This window comes from Ursus arctos, unplaced genomic scaffold (assembly GCF_023065955.2).
Source record: "Ursus arctos isolate Adak ecotype North America unplaced genomic scaffold, UrsArc2.0 scaffold_10, whole genome shotgun sequence".
NCBI classification, from domain to species: Eukaryota; Metazoa; Chordata; class Mammalia; order Carnivora; family Ursidae; genus Ursus; species Ursus arctos.
Window position 1 is genome coordinate 76,489,139 of NW_026622764.1, and position 19,656 is coordinate 76,508,794.

The 19,656-nt window shown below is 42.2% G+C and overlaps 1 protein-coding gene across 5 annotated transcripts in view; it reads right to left on the reverse strand.

Annotated features, from left to right (window-relative positions):
* IFT88 (intraflagellar transport 88) overlaps positions 1–19,656 on the reverse strand; it is a 146,842-nt gene that overhangs the window by 102,556 nt on the left and 24,630 nt on the right. For all 5 annotated transcript variants that reach the window (XM_057309773.1, XM_026492961.4, XM_026492957.4 and 2 more), the window contains 2 exons: positions 19,395–19,464; positions 163–253 (listed from right to left, as the gene is read on the reverse strand). In XM_057309773.1, the coding sequence (XP_057165756.1) occupies positions 163–253; positions 19,395–19,464 (161 nt within the window). The remainder of the gene's footprint in view (positions 1–162; positions 254–19,394; positions 19,465–19,656) is intronic.

Sequence of the window (19,656 nt, forward strand, 5' to 3'; positions counted from 1 at the left end):
AATTTTCAATATAAATTCATGATAACTGATGCCACGTCGGCTTATGAAAGGTTTTGCTCTACTTCTGGATAGTGGGGAATACCTGGAGATGTGCTTTGTATTTGTGCAGATACATATGACACACACTTCACCATCCTGAATCCTATAAGTTTATGAACTTACCAATTTTAAGTCTCCACAACTGTTGGCAATACAGCTTTCTTCTACCAATTCATTTACTTTCTTCTCTAATTGTCTAATCTTTTCTTCTGGACTATTAAAGAAAAATCAGGTTTACTTTGACTCATTCAAGAACTAGTAATACATACTAAAATTTAATTTACCTGTAACATTGTCCATTTTGTGCTTTTATAAGAATAGGTTACACATAAGACAAATGTATAAATGGCATTAAAGAGAAAGTGTACTACTGTTTTTAATAATTATATAACACTTTTTGGTTAATAAAAGTAAAGATTTACTTAGCACAAGTGTAATTTAACACTGAGCCAAATGCTTTACCCTAACTATGTCATTTAATCCTCCCAATAATATGTGACATAAATACTACCATTATTTTCATTTTACTGATAGGGAAACTGAGGTTTAGAAAGTTAATTATTAAGCCCAAGATCATACAACTAGTTAAGTTATAGAGCCAGGATTTAAACATAAGTAATCAAAAACCCATGCTATTACATTATCATCCCCAAAAGAAAGTAGATCCTTTCTTCAGAGCCTATGACAAATGAAAACTTTACTTTATGGTGAAGAAAACTGAAGCCCCCATAAAAGAGTGAAAATTATTATTACTTACTACCAATGGGTACTCTAGAGAATACTTCCAGCAATGTGAAGAAGTTAAAAAATCCTGATTCCATTAGTAGCAAACATAGTACTCCCAAATCAGTCCCATTTCAAAAATAGCATTAATGTCATTTTGCTACCACTTTCTTCCAGCAAAATATCACAATACTCTGAATATACATCAGTTTCTAAATAAAATTTTACTAGGAATATTTCAGAATACACAGCAGTTCTCTTAACTCTCTTCAAACGGACTTTTAAAAAAATACAGGAATAAATTTAATAGTCTAGCTTTGTCTATAGAGTCATATTTTTTGGTAGATTTGACTACAAATTTAGTCAGGTGGGATACAAATTTTATTAGTTTACTTAAAACTTGCAAAATTCTAACTGAGCAATGAGCATAATAAATGCTGTTTTATATAGGTTACAACAAAGTACAGAATTCTATTTTATAGTCCAAAACACTCTAATAAATGTCTTCAAGTATTGCTTACAGATAATTAAACCTAAAATATGAATATGAAATTTTAAAGTTATAAATGTTATAAACACACTAGAAGTAATTACCCTGTCCCTATCAAATGCCAGGAAAATGAACTCTATATGCAGACACTGTTGGACACCTACCCACACAAGAATGTGTGAGCATTCTTCCTCTTTGCATATAGGATCTAAGCTAGTCAAGAGTCTCATTCTCTTTTTCTTATTTTTTTAATGATTTTTTATTATATTATGCTAGTCACCATACAGTACATCCCCGGTTCCTGATGTAAGGCTCGATGATTCATTAGTTGTGTATAACACCCAGTGCACCATGCAATACGTGCCCTCCTTACTACCCATCACCGGTCTATCCCATTCCCCCACCCCCCTCCCCTCTGAGGCCCTCAGTCTGTTTCTCATAGTCCATAGTCTCTCATGTTTCATTCCCCCTTCTGATTACCCCCCCTTTCTTTATCCCTTTCTTCTCCTACCGATCTTCCTAGTTTTTATGTTCCATAGATGAGAGAAATCATATGATAGTTGTCTTTCTCTGCTTGCCTTATTTCACTTAGCATTATCTCCTCCAGTGCCATCCATGTTGTAGCAAATGTTGAGAACTCGTTCTTTCTGATAGCTGAGTAATATTCCGTTGTATATATGGACCACAACTTCTTAATCCAGTCATCTGTTGAAGGGCATCTCGGCTCCTTCCACGATTTAGCTATTGTGGACATTGCTGCTATGAACATTGGTGTGCATATGGCCCTTCTCTTCACTACGTCTGTATCTTTGGGGTAAACACCCAGTAGTGCAATGGCTGGATCATAGGGTAGCTCAATTTTTAACTTTTTAAGGGACCCCCACACTGCTTTCCAGAGTGGCTGTACCAACTTGCATTCCCACCAACAATGTAGGAGGGATCACCTTTCTCCACATCCTCTCCAACAATTGTTGTTTCTTGCCTTGTCTATTTTTGCCATTCTAACTGGCGTAAGGTGGTATCTCAGTGCGGTTTTGATTTGAATTTCCTTGATGGCTAATGATTTTGAACATTTTTTCATGTGTCTGTTAGCCATTTGTATGTCTTCATTGGAAAAGTGTCTGTTCATATCTTCTGCCCATTTTTTGATTTGTTTATTTGTTTCTCGTGTATTGAGTTTGAGAAGTTCTTTGTAGATCTTGGATACCAGTCCTTTATCTGTAGTGTCATTTGCAAATATATTCTCCCATTCCGTGGGCTGCCTCTTAGTTTTTCTGACTGTTTCCTTAGCTGTGCAGAAACTTTTAATCTTGATGAAGTCCCATAAATTCATTTTATCTTTTGTTTCTCTTGCCTTTGGGGATGTATCATGAAAAAGGTTGCTTTGGCCGATGTCTTAGAGGTTGCTGCCTCTAGAATTTTGATGGATTCCTGTCTCATATCGAGGTCTTTCATCCATTTGGAGTTTATTTTTGTGTATGGTGTGAGAGAGTGGTCAAGTTTCATTCTTTTGCATGTAGCTGTCCAATTTTCCCAGCACCATTTATTGAAGAGACTGTCTTTTTCCCACCGGATGTTTTTTCCTGCTTTATCAAAGATTAGTTGCCCAAAGAGCTGAGGGTCCATTTCTGGGCTCTCTATTCTGTTCCATTGGTCTATGTGTCTGTTTTTGTGCCAGTACCATGCTGTCTTTGTGATCACAGCTTTGTAGTACAGCTCGAAATCCGGCATTGTGATGCCCCCAGCTTTGTTTTTCCTTTTCAACAGTTCCTTGGAGATTCGGGGCCTTTTCTGTTTCCATACAAATTTAAGGACTATTTGTTCCAGTTCTGAAAAATGTCATCGGTATTTTGATCGGGATAGCACTGAAAGAGTAGATTGCTCTGGGTAGCATGGACATTTTAACTATGTTAATTCTTCCGATCCATGAGCATGGAATATCTTTCCATCTTTTTATGTCTTCCTCAGTGTCTTTCAAGAGTGATTTATAGTTTCTAGAATATAGGTCCTTTACGTCTCCGGTTAAGTTAATTCCAAGGTAACGTATGGTTTTTGGTGCTATTGTAAATGGGATGGATTCCCTAATTTCTCTTTCTTCGGTCTCGTTATTCGTGTATAGAAATGCAACTGATTTCTGAGCATTGATTTTGTATCCCGCCACGTTACTGAATTGCTCTATAACTTCTAATAGTTTGGGAGTGGCTTCTTTTGGGTTTTCCATATAGAGTATCATGTCGTCTGCGAAGAGAGACATTTTGACTTCTTCTTTGCCGATTTGAATACCTTTGATCCCTTTTTGTTGTCTGATTGCTGTTGCAAGAACTTCTAGTACTATGTTGAATAATAGTGGCGAGAGTGGGCATCCTTGTCGAGTTCCTGATCTTAAGGGAAAGGCTTCCAGCTTTTCCCCATTGAGAATAATATTTGCTGTAGGCTTTTCATAGATGGCTTTTATGAGATTGAGAAATGTACCCTCTATTCCTACACTCCGAAGGGTTTTAATCAGGAAAGGATGCTGTATTTTGTCAAATGCTTTTTCAGCAACGATTGAGAGGATCATATGGTTCCTGAGTCTTTTCTTGTTGATATGATGTATCACGCTGATTGATTTGCGAATATTGAACCACGCTTGCATCCCAGGTATGAATCCCACTTGATCGTGGTGGATAATCCTTTTAATGTACTGTTGGATTCTATTAGCAAGTATCTTGTTGAGGATTTTGGCGTCCATATTCATTAGAGAAAACAGTCTGTAATTCTCCTTTTTGAGGGGGTCTTTCCCTGGTTTGGGGATCAAGGTAATATTGGCCTCATAGAATGAGTTTGGTAGCTTTCCTTCTGTTTCTATTTTTTGAAATAGCTTTAGGAGAATAGGTATTATTTCTTCTTTGAATGTTTGGTAGAATTCCCCGGGAAAACCGTCCGGGCCTGGAGTTTTGTTATTTGGAAGGTTGTTTATCACTGACTCAATTTCTTCATAATTAATTGCGCTGTTTAAGAAATCAATTTCTTCCTGTTTCAATCTTGGTAATTTATAGGTTTCCAGGAAGGATTCCATCCCTTCCAGATTGCTTAGTTTATTGGCATATAGCTGTTGATAAAAATTTCTAATAATCCTTCCAATTTCAATGGTGTTCGTCGTGACCTCTCCTTTTTCATTCATAATTTTAATAATCTGGGTCCTTTCTCTTTTCTTTTGGATAAGTCTTGCCAGTGGTCTGTCAATTTTATTGATTCTCTCCAAGAACCAGCTTCTAGTCCTGTTGATCTGCTCTACTGTACTTCCAGTTTCTGATTGATTGATTTCTGCTCTTATCTTGGTGAACTGCTTCCTCGTGCGTGGATTAGGCCTGTCCCTCTTTTGGTGTTCCAGCTTCTTGAGGTGAGAATATAAAAACTGCATTTTAGATTTTTCTATTCTTTTGAGTGAGGCTTGGATGGCTATGTATTTCTCCCTTAGGACTGCCTTTGCAGTATCCCATAGGTTTTGGACTGTTGTATTTTCATTCTCATTGGTCTCCATAAATTGTTTAATTTGATTTTTGATTTCCTGGTTTATCGAGTCATTCCTGAGCAGGATGGTTCTTAGTCTCCAAGTGTTCAGTTTCTTCCAAATTTTTCCTTGTGGTTGAGTTCCAATTTCAGAGCGTTGTGGTCTGAGAATATGCAGGGGATAATTTCAATCTTTTGGTATCGGCTGAGACCTGTTTTGTGTCCCAGAACATGGTCTATTCTTGAGAATGTTCCATGGGCATTAGAATAGAATGAGTATTCTTTGGTTCTGGGGTGTAGTGTTCTATATATATATCTATGAGGTCCAATTCATCGAGTATGGCATTCAAAGCGTTTGATTCTTTGCTTAGTTTTTGCCAGGGTGTTCTGTCTATTTCTGAGAGTGGAGTGTTGAGATCCCCTACTATTAATGTATTTTTATTTATATGTCTCTTTATTCTGGTTAAGAGTTGGCTTGTGTATCTTGCTGCTCCCCTGTTGGGGGCATATATATTTATAATTGTCACATCCACTTGTTGAAACTTCCTTTAAGAATAATATAGTGCCCTTCTGCATCTCTAACTATAGTCTGTAGTTTAAAATCCAATTTATCTGATATGAGAATTGCTACCCCAGCTTTCTTTTGAGGTCCATTTGCGTGAAAGATGGTACTCCATCCCCTTACTCTCAGTCTGAAAGCATCTTTGGGTTCGAAATGAGTCTCTTGTAGACAGCAAATGGATGGGTCATTTCTTTTTATCCAGTCTGCAACCCTGTGGCGTTAAAGCAAGAATTTAAGCCATTAATATTAAGACTGAGTACTGAGAGATATGCTTTTAATGCTGCCATGTTGACAGTAAAGTCTTTGTTTGTATTGGCTGTGACTTTCTGTTCTGTATCACTCTTGGGGCCTTTTTACTTTTATAGAACCCCCCGTAATATCTCCTGTAGGGCTGGTGTCGTGGTTACGAAATTGGTTAGTGACTGTCGATTCTGAAATGTCTTTATTTCTCCATCAATTCTGAATGACAGCCTTGCTGGATAAAGGATCCTTGGCTGCATGTTTTTCTCTGAAAGAGCTTTAAATATGCTCCCCCAACCCTTTCTCTCATTCCAGGTCTGTGTAGACAGGTCTGACGTAATTCTGATGCCTTTGCCTTGGTACGTGAGAAATTTCTTTGCCCTGGCCGCTTTCAATACTGTATCCTTGGATCTAATATTTGCGAATTGCACTATCACGTGACGTGGCGTAGGTTTGTCGTGGTTGAGCTTGGGAGGGGTCCTCTCTGCCTCTTGGACACGAATTTTTGTTTCCCTCGCTAGATTAGGGAAGTTTTCAGCTACAATTTGTTCAAATATCTCTTCTAGACCTCTGTTTTTCTCCACCCCCTCAGGGATGCCGATGATTCTAACATTGGATCGTTTCGTTGAGTCAGTAATCTCCCGTAACCTACATTCGTGGGCTTGGATTTTTTTAAGAGCAGCTTCTATTTTGGTTTTTTCCTCTATTAACCCATCCTCCAATTCACTAACCCATTCCTCTGCTTCTGTGACCCTGGCCATCAGAGCCTCTAGTTTTGCCTGCATTTGGCTCATAGAATTTTTAATTTCTGTCAGTTTTGCTCTCATTTCTGTTCTTAGAGATTCTATATTCTCAGTAACCTTTTCGTTAATATTTTTTTCAATTCTACTCATCATTTTGACCATCGTTACTCCAAATTCCATTTCTGATACTTTGGTTACATCCATATCCATTATTTCTGTGGCAGAGGCCACAGACTCACTGTCTTTTCTTTGCTGGGGGGGGGGGCTTCTCCTTCTTGTCATTGTGATGAGGAGAGGTTGCGGGGTTGTCCAGAGCCCAAATTATTGACTGGGTCCCAGGCCGTGCCCCTTGTTTTATAGGGATCTTAGGGATGTGGGCTTCTTCTTTAAAGATTTTATTTATTTATTTATGTGGCAGCCAACCAGCGAGAGAGGGAACAGAAGCAGGGGAGTGGGAGAGGAAGAAGCAGGCTCCCATCGGAGGAGCCCGGTGAGGGACTCCTTTCCAGAATGCCGGGATCATGCCCTAAGCTGAAGACAGGCGCTCAATGACTGCACCACTCAGGCGCCCGGGTTGTGAGCTTCTTGATTTTTCAGCCTGCCTTCTGGGGGAGGGGCCTGCCGCGCCAATACTCTGGCAACCCTGTTTGGGTAGAGTCTCCGTGTCCCCTGCGAGGGGGGATGGGGATGGGTACTCTCTGAGCCGGTATTTCCAGGCTTTTGTTCTCTGGCGGCTTTCCCTGGCGGTTTGCTGTGCCTCTTCTGAGAGTCAGAGCAGCAGCGGCCGAATTTCAGCCTCTGTCACAGAACAGAGGGACTGCGGCCCGTTCTCTACTAGTGTTCTGGCCACTTTAACTCTGTTTCTGTTGGTGCTGCTCAACCCTGCAGTGTCCCGGGATGTGCGCCCCACACCCGGCGTCCCAGCCCTCACTTCCAGGGCCGGCGCGTCTCTGTCCTTTGTGTTTCTAACGCTGCCAGCTGCCCGCCGCCCCGCGCTCTCCGGAAGCTCCCGGTCTCAGTCTGGTTCCAACGAGCGCACCCGGATTATGGTGTTCTGTGAGATGCCTGGTGGCACGCGCACCCGGCTCACGGTCTCAGTCTGCTGTTTTGCGGGTGCTGTCCGCGAGCCCCGCCCGCTCTCCCGTGCAAGTGGCTACCGCTTCCCGGCGCCCGAACGCGGCGGCTCCCTCCCCCTTCCGTTTATCTTCCGATATCTGTGCGAGGTTTCACGGCTCCCCGCTTTGTACCTCAATACTCAGCGCTGGAGATGTTCATTTGTAGAGATCCAGATGCATCTTCCTGCGTCTCAGGCTGGTTCCGTGGTTGTTTAGGCTGGTCTGGTACCTATCCAGCTCGACTCGGGGGACTGGCTGAAAAAGTGTCTCCTACTCCTCCGCCATCTTTGACCTCTCGGTTCAGAGTCTCATTCTCTTGCCAAATGTTTGGCTCAGTCATGCAGATGTGATTCACTTCTGGCCAGTGAGAAATGAAGACAGGTTTGCTTGGGGTAGAGGGTTCCTGGTAAGATTTTCTTTGCTTTTTGAAAGGAACCCAAGACTGGGAACTTTCTGGCTCTAGGCTTTATTAAATACATGGAGATTTTGAACTCTCAGGGCTCTTTTGGCATGATAGGATGGCAGGCGATTAAGAAAGGCCAAGGTAGGGGAGGGGAGTTAAGATGGCGGAGGAGTACGGGACCCCTTTTTCAGCCGGTCCCCTGAGTTGAGCTGGATAGGTAACAGACCAGCCTAAATAACCACGGAATCAGCCTGAGACGCAGGAAGATACATCTGGATCTCTACAAATGAACATCTCCAGCGCTGAGCATTGAGGTACCAAGAGGGGAGCCGTAAAACCATGCACAGATATCGGAAGATAAACGGAAGGGGGAGGGAGCCGCCGCGTTTGGGCGCCGGGAAGCGGCAGCCACCTGCACGGGGGAGCGGGCGGACTCACAAGAGGGCACCCGCGAGAGAGCGGACTGAGACCGGTGAGCCGTGAATGCGCGCCACCAGGCATCTCCCGGAACACCGGAATCCCGGTGTGCTCACGGGATCCAGACTGAGACCGGGAGCTCCCGGAGCGTGCGCGGGGCGGCTGGCGGGCCACCTGCACGGGGGAGCGGGCGGACTCGCGGTCGGCACCCGCGAAACAGCAGACTGAGACCCTGAACCGGGTGCGCGCGCCACCAGGCTTCTCCCGAAACTCCGGAATCGAGGTGTGCTCACCGGGCATAGACTGAGACCGGGAGACCCGGGAGCGCACGGGGCAGCCGGTGGCTGGCGGCATTAGAAACACAAAGGACAGAGACGCGCCGGCCCTGGAAGTGAGGGCAGGGACGCCGGGTGTGGGGCGCATATCCCAGGAAGCTGCAGGGTTGAGCAGCACCAACAGTCACAGAGTTAAAGTGGCCAGAACATCAGCGGAGAACGGGCCGCAATCCCTCTGTTCTGTGACAGTGCGGCCGCTGCTGCTCTGACTCTCAGAAGAGGCATAGCCGACCGCCAGGGAAAGCCGCCAGAGAACAAAAGCCTGGAAATACCGGCTCACAGCGTGCCCATCCCCATCCCCCCTCGCAGGGGACACAGAGACTCTACCCAAACAGGGTTGCCTGAGTATCGGCGCAGCAGGCCCCTCCCCCAGAACACAGAAGGCAGGCTGAAAAATCAAGAAGCCCACAACCCGGGGCGCCTGGGTGGCGCAGTCATTGAGCGCCTGTTTCCGGTTTAGGGCGTAATCCCAGCGTTCCGGAAAGGAGTCCCACATCGGGCTCCTCCACTGGGAGCCTGCTTCTTCCTCTCTCACTCCCCTGCTTCTGTTCCGTTCTTGCTGACTGTCTGTCTCCCTCTCTCAGATAAATAAATAAATAAAATCTTTAAAGAAGAAGCCCACATCTCTAAGATCCCTATAAAACAAGGGGCACGGCCCGGGACCCAGTCAACAATTTGGGCTCTGGACAACCCCGCAACCTCTCCTCATCAGAATGACAAGAAGGAGAAGCCCCCCCCCCCCCCAGCAAAGAAAAGACAGTGAGTCTGTGGCCTCTGCCACAGATGTAACGGATATGGATGTAACCAAATTATCAGAAATGGAATTCAGAGTAACAATGGTCAAGATGATGAGTAGACTTGAAAAAAGTATTAAGGAAAATGTTACTGAGAATATAGAATCTCTAAGGGTGGAAATGAGAGCAAATCTGACAGAAATTAAAAATTCTATGAGCCAAATGCAGGCAAAACTAGAGGCTCTGACGGCCAGGGTCACAGAAGCATAGGAAAGGGTTAGTGAATTGGAGGATGGGTTAATAGAGGAAAAAATGAAAATAGAAGATGGTCTTAAAAAAATCCACGCCCACGAATGTGGGCTACGGGAGATTACTGACTCAACGAAACGATCCAATGTTAGAATCATCGGCATCCCTGAGGGGGTGGAGAAAAACAGAGGTCTAGAAGAGATATTTGAACAAATTGTAGCTGAAAACTTCCCTAATCTAGCGAGGGAAACAAAAATTCGTGTCCAAGAGGCAGAGAGGACCCCTCCCAAGCTCAACCACGACAAACCTACGCCACGTCACGTGATAGTGCAATTCGCAAATATTAGATCCAAGGATACAGTATTGAAAGCGGCCAGGGCAAAGAAATTTCTCACGTACCAAGGCAAAGGCATCAGAATTACGTCAGACCTGTCTACACAGACCTGGAATGAGAGAAAGGGTTGGGGAAGCATTTTTAAAGCTCTTTCAGAGAAAAACATGCAGCCAAGGATCCTTTATCCAGCAAGGCTGTCATTCAGAATTGATGGAGAAATAAAGACATTTCAGAATCGACAGTCACTAACCAATTTCGTAACCACGACACCAGCCCTACAGGAGATATTACGGGGGGTTCTATAAAAGTAAAAAGGCCCCAAGAGTGATACAGAACAGAAAGTCACAGCCAATACAAACAAAGACTTTACTGTCAACATGGCAGCATTAAAAGCATATCTCTCAGTACTCAGTCTTAATATTAATGGCTTAAATTCTTGCTTTAACGCCACAGGGTTGCAGATTGGATAAAAAGAAATGACCCATCCATTTGCTGTCTACAAGAGACTCATTTCGAACCCAAAGATGCTTTCAGACTGAGAGTAAGGGGATGGAGTACCATCTTTCACGCAAATGGACCTCAAAAGAAAGCTGGGGTAGCAATTCTCATATCAGATAAACTGGATTTTAAACTACAGACTATAGTTAGAGACACAGAAGGGCACTATATTATTCTTTTTTTTTTTTTTAAAGATTTTATTTATTTATTCGACAGAGATAGAGACAGCCAGCGAGAGAGGGAACACAAGCAGGGGGAGTGGGAGAGGAAGAAGCAGGCTAATAGCAGAGGAGCCTGATGTGGGGCTCGATCCCATAACGCCGGGATCACGCCCTGAGCCGAAGGCAGACACTTAACCGCTGTGCCACCCAGGCGCCCCGGGCACTATATTATTCTTAAAGGAAGTATTCAACAAGTGGATATGACAATTATAAATATATATGCCCCCAACAGGGGAGCAGCAAGATACACAAGCCAACTCTTAACCAGAATAAAGAGACATATAAATAAAAATACATTAATAGTAGGGGACCTCAACACTCCACTCTCAGAAATAGACAGAACACCCTGGCAAAAACTAAGCAAAGAATCAAAGGCTTTGAATGCCATACTCGACGAATTGGACCTCATAGATATATATAGAACACTACACCCCAGAACCAAAGAATACTCATTCTATTCTTTTTTTTTTTTTTTTTAATATTTTTTATTTATTTATTTGACAGAGATAGAGACAGCCAGCGAGAGAGGGAACACAAGCAGGGGGAGTGGGAGAGGAAGAAGCAGGCTCATAGCAGAGGAGCCTGACGTGGGGCTCGATCCCATAACGCTGGGATCATGCCCTGAGCCGAAGGCAGACGCTTAACCGCTGTGCCACCCAGGCGCCCCTACTCATTCTATTCTAATGCCCATGGAACATTCTCAAGAATAGACCATGTTCTGGGACACAAAACAGGTCTCAGCCGATACCAAAAGATTGAAATTATCCCCTGCATATTCTCAGACCACAACGCTCTGAAATTGGAACTCAACCACAAGGAAAAATTTGGAAGAAACTCAAACACTTGGAGACTAAGAACCATCCTGCTCAGGAATGACTCGATAAACCAGGAAATCAAAAATCAAATTAAACAATTTATGGAGACCAATGAGAATGAAAATACAACAGTCCAAAACCTATGGGATACTGCAAAGGCAGTCCTAAGGGGGAAATACATAGCCATCCAAGCCTCACTCAAAAGAATAGAAAAATCTAAAATGCAGTTTTTATATTCTCACCTCAAGAAGCTGGAACACCAACAGAGGGACAGGCCTAATCCACGCACGAGGAAGCAGTTGACCAAAATTAGAGCTGAAATCAATCAAGCAGAAACCAGAAGTACAGTAGAGCAGATCAACAGGACTAGAAGCTGGTTCTTTGAGAGAATCAATAAAATAGACAGACCAGTGGCAAGACTTATCCAAAAGAAAAGAGAAAGGACCCAGATTATTAAAATTATGAATGAAAAAGGAGAGGTCACGACGAACACCATTGAAATTGGAAGGATTATTAGAAATTTTTATCAACAGCTATATGCCAATAAACTAAGCAATCTGGAAGAGATGGAATCCTTCCTGGAAACCTATAAACTACCAAGATTGAAACCGGAAGAAATTGGTTTCTTAACCAGGGCAATTAATTATGAAGAAATTGAGTCAGTGATAAACAACCTTCCAAATAACAAAACTCCAGGCCCGGACGGTTTTCCTGGGGAATTCTACCAAACATTCAAAGAAGAAATAATACCTATTCTCCTAAAGCTATTTCAAAAAATAGAAACAGAAGGAAAGCTACCAAACTCATTCTATGAGGCCAATATTACCTTGATCCCCAAACCAGGCAAAGACCCCCTCAAAAAGGAGAATTACAGACCGATTTCTCTAATGAATATGGACGCCAAAATCCTCAACAAGATACTTGCTAATAGAATCCAACAGTTCATTAAAAGGATTATCCACCACGATCAAGTGGGATTTATACCTGGGATGTAAGCGTGGTTCAATATTCACAAATCAATCAGCGTGATACATCATATCAACAAGAAAAGACTCAGGGGGGCGCCTGGGTGGCACAGCGGTTAAGCGTCTGCCTTCGGCTCAGGGTGTGATCCTGGCGTTATGGGATCGAGCCCCACATCAGGCTCTTCTGCTATGAGCCTGCCTCTTCGTCTTCCACTCGCCCTGCTTGTGTTCCCTCTCTCTCTGGCTGTCTCTCTGTCTCTGTCAAATAAATAAATAAAATCTTAGAAAAAAAAACAAAAAACAAGAAAAGACTCAGGAACCATATGATCTTCTCAATCGATGGCGAAAAAGCATTTGACAAAATACAGCATCCTTTCCTGATTAAAACCCTTCAGAGTGTAGGAATAGAAGGTACATTTCTCAATCTCATAAAAGCCATCTATGAAAAGCCTACTGCAAATATTATTCTCAATGGGGAAAAGCTGGAAGCCTTTCCCTTAAGATCAGGAACACGACAAGGATGCCCACTCTCGCCACTATTATTCAACATAGTACTAGAAGTCCTTGCAACAGCAATCATACAACAAAAAGGGATCAAAGGTATTCAAATCGGCAAAGAAGAAGTCAAAATGTCTCTCTTCGCAGACGACATGATACTCTATATGGAAAACCCAAAAGAAGCCACTCCCAAACTATTAGAAGTTATAGAGCAATTCAGTAACGTGGCGGGATACAAAATCAATGCTCAGAAATCAGTTGCATTTCTGTACACGAATAACGAGACCGAAGAAAGAGAAATTAGGGAATCCATCCCATTTACAATAGCACCAAAAACCATACGTTACCTTGGAATTAACTTAACCAGAGACCCAAAGACCTTTATTCTAGAAACTATAAATCACTTTTTTTTTAAATTTTTTTTATTTTTTATTTTTTCGACAGAGATAGAGACAGCCAGTGAGAGAGGGAACACAAGTAGGGGAAGTGGGAGAGGAAGAAGCAGGCTCATAGGGGAGGAGCCTGATGTGGGGCTCGATCCCATAACGCCAGGATCACGCCCTGAGCCGAAGGCAGGCGCTTAACCGCTGTGCCACCCAGGCGCCCCTATAAATCACTCTTAAAAGACATTGGGGAAGACATAAAAAGATGGAAAGATATTCCATGCTCATGGATCGGAAGAATTAACATAGTTAAAATGTCCACGCTACCCAGAGCAACCGACACTTTCAATGCTATCCCGATCAAAATACCAATGACATTTTTCAAAGAACTGGAACAAATAGTCCTTAAATTTGTATGGAACCAGAAAAGACCCTGAATCTCCAAGGAACTGTTGAAAAGGAAAAACAAAGCTGGGGGCATCACAATGCCGGATTTGGAGCTGTACTACAAAGCTGTGATCACAAAGACAGCATGGTACTGGCACAAAAACAGACACATAGACCAATGGAACAGAATAGAGAGCCCAGAAATGGACCCTCAGCTCTTTGGGCAACTAATATTTGATAAAGCAGGAAAAAACATCCGGTGGGAAAAAGACAGTCTCTTCAATAAATGGTGCTGGGAAAATTGGACAGCTACATGCAAAAGAATGAAACTTGACCACTCTCTCACACCATACACAAAAATAAACTCCAAATGGATGAAAGACCTCGATATGAGACAGGAATCCATCAAAATTCTAGAGGCAGCAACCTCTAAGACATCGGCCAAAGCAACCTTTTTCATGATACATCCCCAAAGGCAAGAGAAACAAAAGATAAAATGAATTTATGGGACTTCATCAAGATTAAAAGTTTCTGCACAGCTAAGGAAACAGTCAGAAAAACTAAGAGGCAGCCCACGGAATGGGAGAATATATTTGCAAATGACACTACAGATAAAGGACTGGTATCCAAGATCTACAAAGAACTTCTCAAACTCAATACACGAGAAACAAATAAACAAATCAAAAAATGGGCAGAAGATATGAACAGATATTTTTCCAATGAAGACATACAAATGGCTAACAGACACATGAAAAAATGTTCAAAATCATTAGCCATCAAGGAAATTCAAATCAAAACCACACTGAGATACTACCTTACGCCAGTTAGAATGGCAAAAATAGACAAGGCAAGAAACAACAATTGTTGGAGAGGATGTGGAGAAAGGGGATCCCTCCTACATTGTTGGTGGGAATGCAAGTTGGTACAGCCACTCTGGAAAGCAGTGTGGGGGTCCCTTAAAAAGTTAAAAATTGAGCTACCCTATGATCCAGCCATTGCACTACTGGGTGTTTACCCCAAAGATACAGACGTAGTGAAGAGAAGGGCCATATGCACACCAATGTTCATAGCAGCAATGTCCACAATAGCTAAATCGTGGAAGGAGCCGAGATGCCCTTCAACAGATGACTGGATTAAGAAGTTGTGGTCCATATATACAACGGAATATTACTCAGCTATCAGAAAGAACGAGTTCTCAACATTTGCTACAACATGGACGGCACTGGAGGAGATAATGCTAAGTGAAATAAGGCAAGCAGAGAAAGACAACTATCATATGATTTCTCTCATCTATGGAACATAAGAACTAGAATGATCAGTAGGGGAAGAAAGGGATAAAGAAAGGGGGGGTAATCAGAAGGGGGAATGAAACATGAGAGACTATGGACTATGAGAAACAAACTGAGGGCTACAGAGGGGAGGGGGGTGGGGGAATGGGATAGGCCGGTGATGGGTAGTAAGGAGGGCACGTATTGCATGGTGCACTGGGTGTTATACGCAGCTAATGAATCATCAAGCCTTACATCGGAAACCGGGGATGTACTGTATGGTGACTAACATAATAAAAAATCATTATTAAAAAAAAAAAAGGCCAAGGGAATCACAGAAAAGCTGAACCAGGGATAATGTTATTGAGCAGTTCAATTAACCATCTCTAGAAGTGCCCTTCCTCCAGACTTCCTATTATATAAGATCATAAATGTTCTTATTGTATGTGGTTTTTCTCACGTGTCTTCTGTTATTGGCAGCTGATAGGATTCTAAATGATAAGGTATTTAAATAAAGTAACATAATTTTATTAGCAAACATGCTGTCACTAACTAGGACACAAAATAAACAGATTTTCTATAGAGTATCCTTGTGAGTGAAAAAGAGAAATTATGTAATTTATACAATAGCCCAAATATTGGGTTTAAGAACTACAATTTAAAAACCTCTATTATACAGAAAAAAAATAGTGTTTAATAACATGAGGCTCTGGAAACAGCTGGGGTTCAAAGTTCGGTCCGCGCATTTAGGGTTACCAAGTGAAGATCTCCGTGTTTACTTTCTCCCTCTATGAACTAATGATAAAAACAGCTGTCTTCATTTACATATAGCACTTGCACAGCAGCACACAGTGAATACTCAGCAATGTTGGCTTATGTTACTACTCGTAAAATGTTTATATCAGTGGTACTTAGATCCCAGTAAGTACATACACCTGAATTTATACCACAGCTTTTGGCTACTCTTTAGTGACTAGCACAAAACTAAGTTAATTTCCTAGAAAATTAAATTTCTCGGTATTGATATGACTGACTTCCTGTATGTTCTCTTAATTTTTTCATTGAAATATTCTTTTAAAATAAGCATATCCTATTCCATTTTCAACTCCATTTGGCCTCTAAGAGAATCAATATTGTCATCTGTAAACATTACACATAACTTCACATCAAGTAATACTACAATAAAACTGCACAGAACACACATGGCTGTTTTTTAGACTTGATTCTTTTTGACATCCCTCTGCATGAAAAAAGTTTCTCCGTCCCCTCACTTTCAATCTGCAGGTGGCTTTAGGTCTAAAATAAAGTCTCTTGTAGGCAGCATACAGACAGACCTTGTTTTTTAATCCATTTTGTTACCCTATGTCTTTTGATTGTTTAGTGCATTTACATTAAAAGTAATTACTGATATGTATTTATTGCTATTTTATTACTGTTTTATGGTTGTTTCTGAAGATTCTTCTCTGATCCTTTTTCTGTCTTTCTCTGTTTCATGGCTTGCCGATTTTTTTTTTTTTTAAAGATTTTATTTATTTATTCGACAGGACAGAGACAGCCAGCGAGAGAGGGAACACAAGCAGGGGGAGTGGGAGAGGAAGAAGCAGGCTCCCAGCAGAGGAGCCCGATGTGGGGCTCGATCCCACAACGCTGGGATCACGCCCTGAGCCGAAGGCAGACGCTTAACCGCTGTGCCACCCAGGCGCCCCATCTTGCCGATTTTCTTTAGTGATATATTTGTATTTCTTTCTCTTTGTTCTTTCCGTATTTATTAGTTTTTGATTTGTGGTTACCATTAGGTTTGTCCATAGCATCTTCTGCATATAGCCATCTATATTAAGTTGATGGTTGTTTGAGTTTGAACCCATTCTTCACTCCTGTCCTCCCCATGTTTTAGGTATATGATGTCATATTTTATATCCTTTTATTTTGTGAGTTCCTTGACTGATTTTTTTTTATATAAAATAATCATTTTCACTGCTTTTGTTTCCTACTTTCTTACTTGTTACTTTCGGTCTTTCCTTTCCACTCAAAGAATCCCCTTTAATATTTCTTGCAGGGCTGGTTTAGTGGTCATGGACTCCTTAGTTTTTGTTTGTCTGGGAAACTCTTTATCTCTCCTCCTATTCTGAATGATAGCCTGGCTGGATAGAGTAATCTTGTCTGAAAATTTTTCCCACTCAGCACTTTGAATGTATCATGTCACTCCCTTCTGGCTTGGAAAGTGTCTGCTGAAAAATCTCTGGCTAGCCTAATGGATTTTCCCTCATAAATTGCTATCTCCTTTTGTCTTGCTGCTTTTAATATTTTCTTCTTTATCACTATATTTTGCCATCTTAATTACAGTATATCTTGGTATGGATCTGCTTTTGTCAATTTTGATGGGGGTTCTGTGTGCCTCCTGGATCTGGATATCTGTCTTCTTCTCCAGATTAGGGAAGCTTTCAGCTATTATTTCTTCAAATAAATGTTCTGCCCCCTTTTCTCTCTCTTTTCTTCTGGGACTTCTATAATATGGATGTTACTACATTTGGTGGAGTCACTGAGTTCCCTAAGTCTAGTCTCCTTTTGCATAATTCTTGTTTCCTCTTTTGTTCAGCTTGGTTACTCTCCACTACTCTGTTTTCTAGGTCATTAATTTGTTCCTCTCCTTCTTCCAGTCGTCCCTTCCACCATGCATGTTTCTCATTTCATTTATTATACTTTTACCTCTGCTTTGTTATACCTTACCTGTGTATTCAGGGTCTCATTCATGTCTTTCACTCTTTCCTCCAGTCGGGTGAATATCATTATGATCACTACTTTAAATTCTCTATCAGGCCTGTTACTCATCTGTTTCGCTTAGATCTCCTGCCATGGCCTTGTCCTGTTCTTTCATCTGGGGCAAATTCTTCTGTCTCCTCATTCTGTCTAAGCCTCTCTGCTTGTTTCTGTGTGTTAGGAAAGTCAGCTATGTCTCCTGTTCTTGAGGGTAATGGCCTTATAAAGAAGAGGTCCTGGAGCGCCCTGCTGTGTAGCGTCCCCTGTTCCCCAGGGCCTGGTGCTTCCAGGAGCGTCTCCACTGTGTACTATGTGCACTTGCTGTTGTGTCCTGGCTGCTTTATCCTTCAGGCCAGTCATCTGCAGAGGCTCTCTTTGTCTGCTGTGGGCAGTTTCTGGTCCCTAGCCTGAATGTGGCAAGTTTCAACTAGGTGAGCTGTGGCCTGCTTGTGAAATGAGACTTGTTGCCACTGCCACCGGAACCAAGACCTCACAAAATTCCTGAATCAGGACACAGGTTGGGGGGGGGGGGTTTGGGCCAGTCTTCTGCGGGAGGGGTCCTGCCACACTGGGACTGAGGTAAGCCTGACTGGGCACGGCGGTTCCACCAGAGCATGTGGGTGTGTGGCCTGGTGTAAGCAAGTTAGGAACTAAGAGTTGGTGCTGCACTTGTTCCTGCAAGTGGCTCTGTGTTTATGCTGAGGAGCAGGGGAGGGAAATAGTGCATGCCAGCTCCTTTGTTCTCCAAAGGGTCTCTCCATAAACAATGCCTCTTTGGGACACCCTCTGACTTGAGCAAATAACCTCCCCACTGTGTGCCCCAAGCACTCTCCAGATCACTGTTTCCATGCCATATCTGTGGGCTGTTTTTCCTGCCTTTTCTCTAAGAGCAACTCAAATGTCCTCTAAGCTCCCCTGGAGTGAAACACTCTGACCTTGAAAACTCCAGGCTTCATGTGCTGGTGGTTGCACAAACTCATCAAATTCAGGCCCACTCACCTTCCAAGCCAATGGCTATAGGGATTCATTTTACCTATGCACTCCACTGTGTGCTAGTTTGTCTCTTGCCCTTCTCCACAACCATGGCTACCTCCCCACCACAGCAGCTACAGTCCCTTTGTCTTCCAAGCATGTCTCCACACTTTCTACCTTCTTCAATGTGGCCTCTTCTCTACCTTTAGTTGTGGATTGTGTTCTGTTAGTCTTCAGATTGATTTCTGGAGTATTCAGAATGATTTGATAGTCATCTAGTTATATTTGTGGGATGAGGTTGAGCCTCATGAGGTGGGAATAGGGTCCTACTCTGCCATCTTCCCCTCCCTGTTTTGTTTCTTAAATTTCACATCTGAGTAAAATCATATGGCATTTGCCTTCCTCTGACTGACTTATTTCACTTAGTAGTATACTCTCTAGTTCCTTCCATGTCATTGCAAATGACAAGATTTCATTCTTTTTAATGGCTGAATAATATTCCATTACACACACACACACACACACACACACACACACACACACACAAATATATATATACGACATCTTCTTTATCCATTCATTGATTGATGGACACTTGGGCTGCTTCCATATCTTGGCTATTATAAATAATGCTGCCATAAAGATAAGGGTACTGCTGACATGAACTTTTAAAATACCTGAGAATTACGTATTTGGAAAATAAAAATTAAAAATATACTACAACACTAAAACAACAACATGAGAACTTACATACCTATCTTCATTTTTGGCTTCCAAAGGAGGAGCAGGGCCCCTTGACTGACCAAGGGGGTCAAATGCAGAGCCTGAGACACAATTCAAGAGTTTATATTGTATTTGTGATACAGCATAATCAAAGAAAATATAAAACCTTGCACAAGTTATTTAATTTGCCTATTTATTAAATGGTTTACATTACCTATTTATTAAATGGCCAGGACATTTGTTATGTCTATATAAACATTTTTTATATCAAGAAATTGGTAAGATTTTAACAT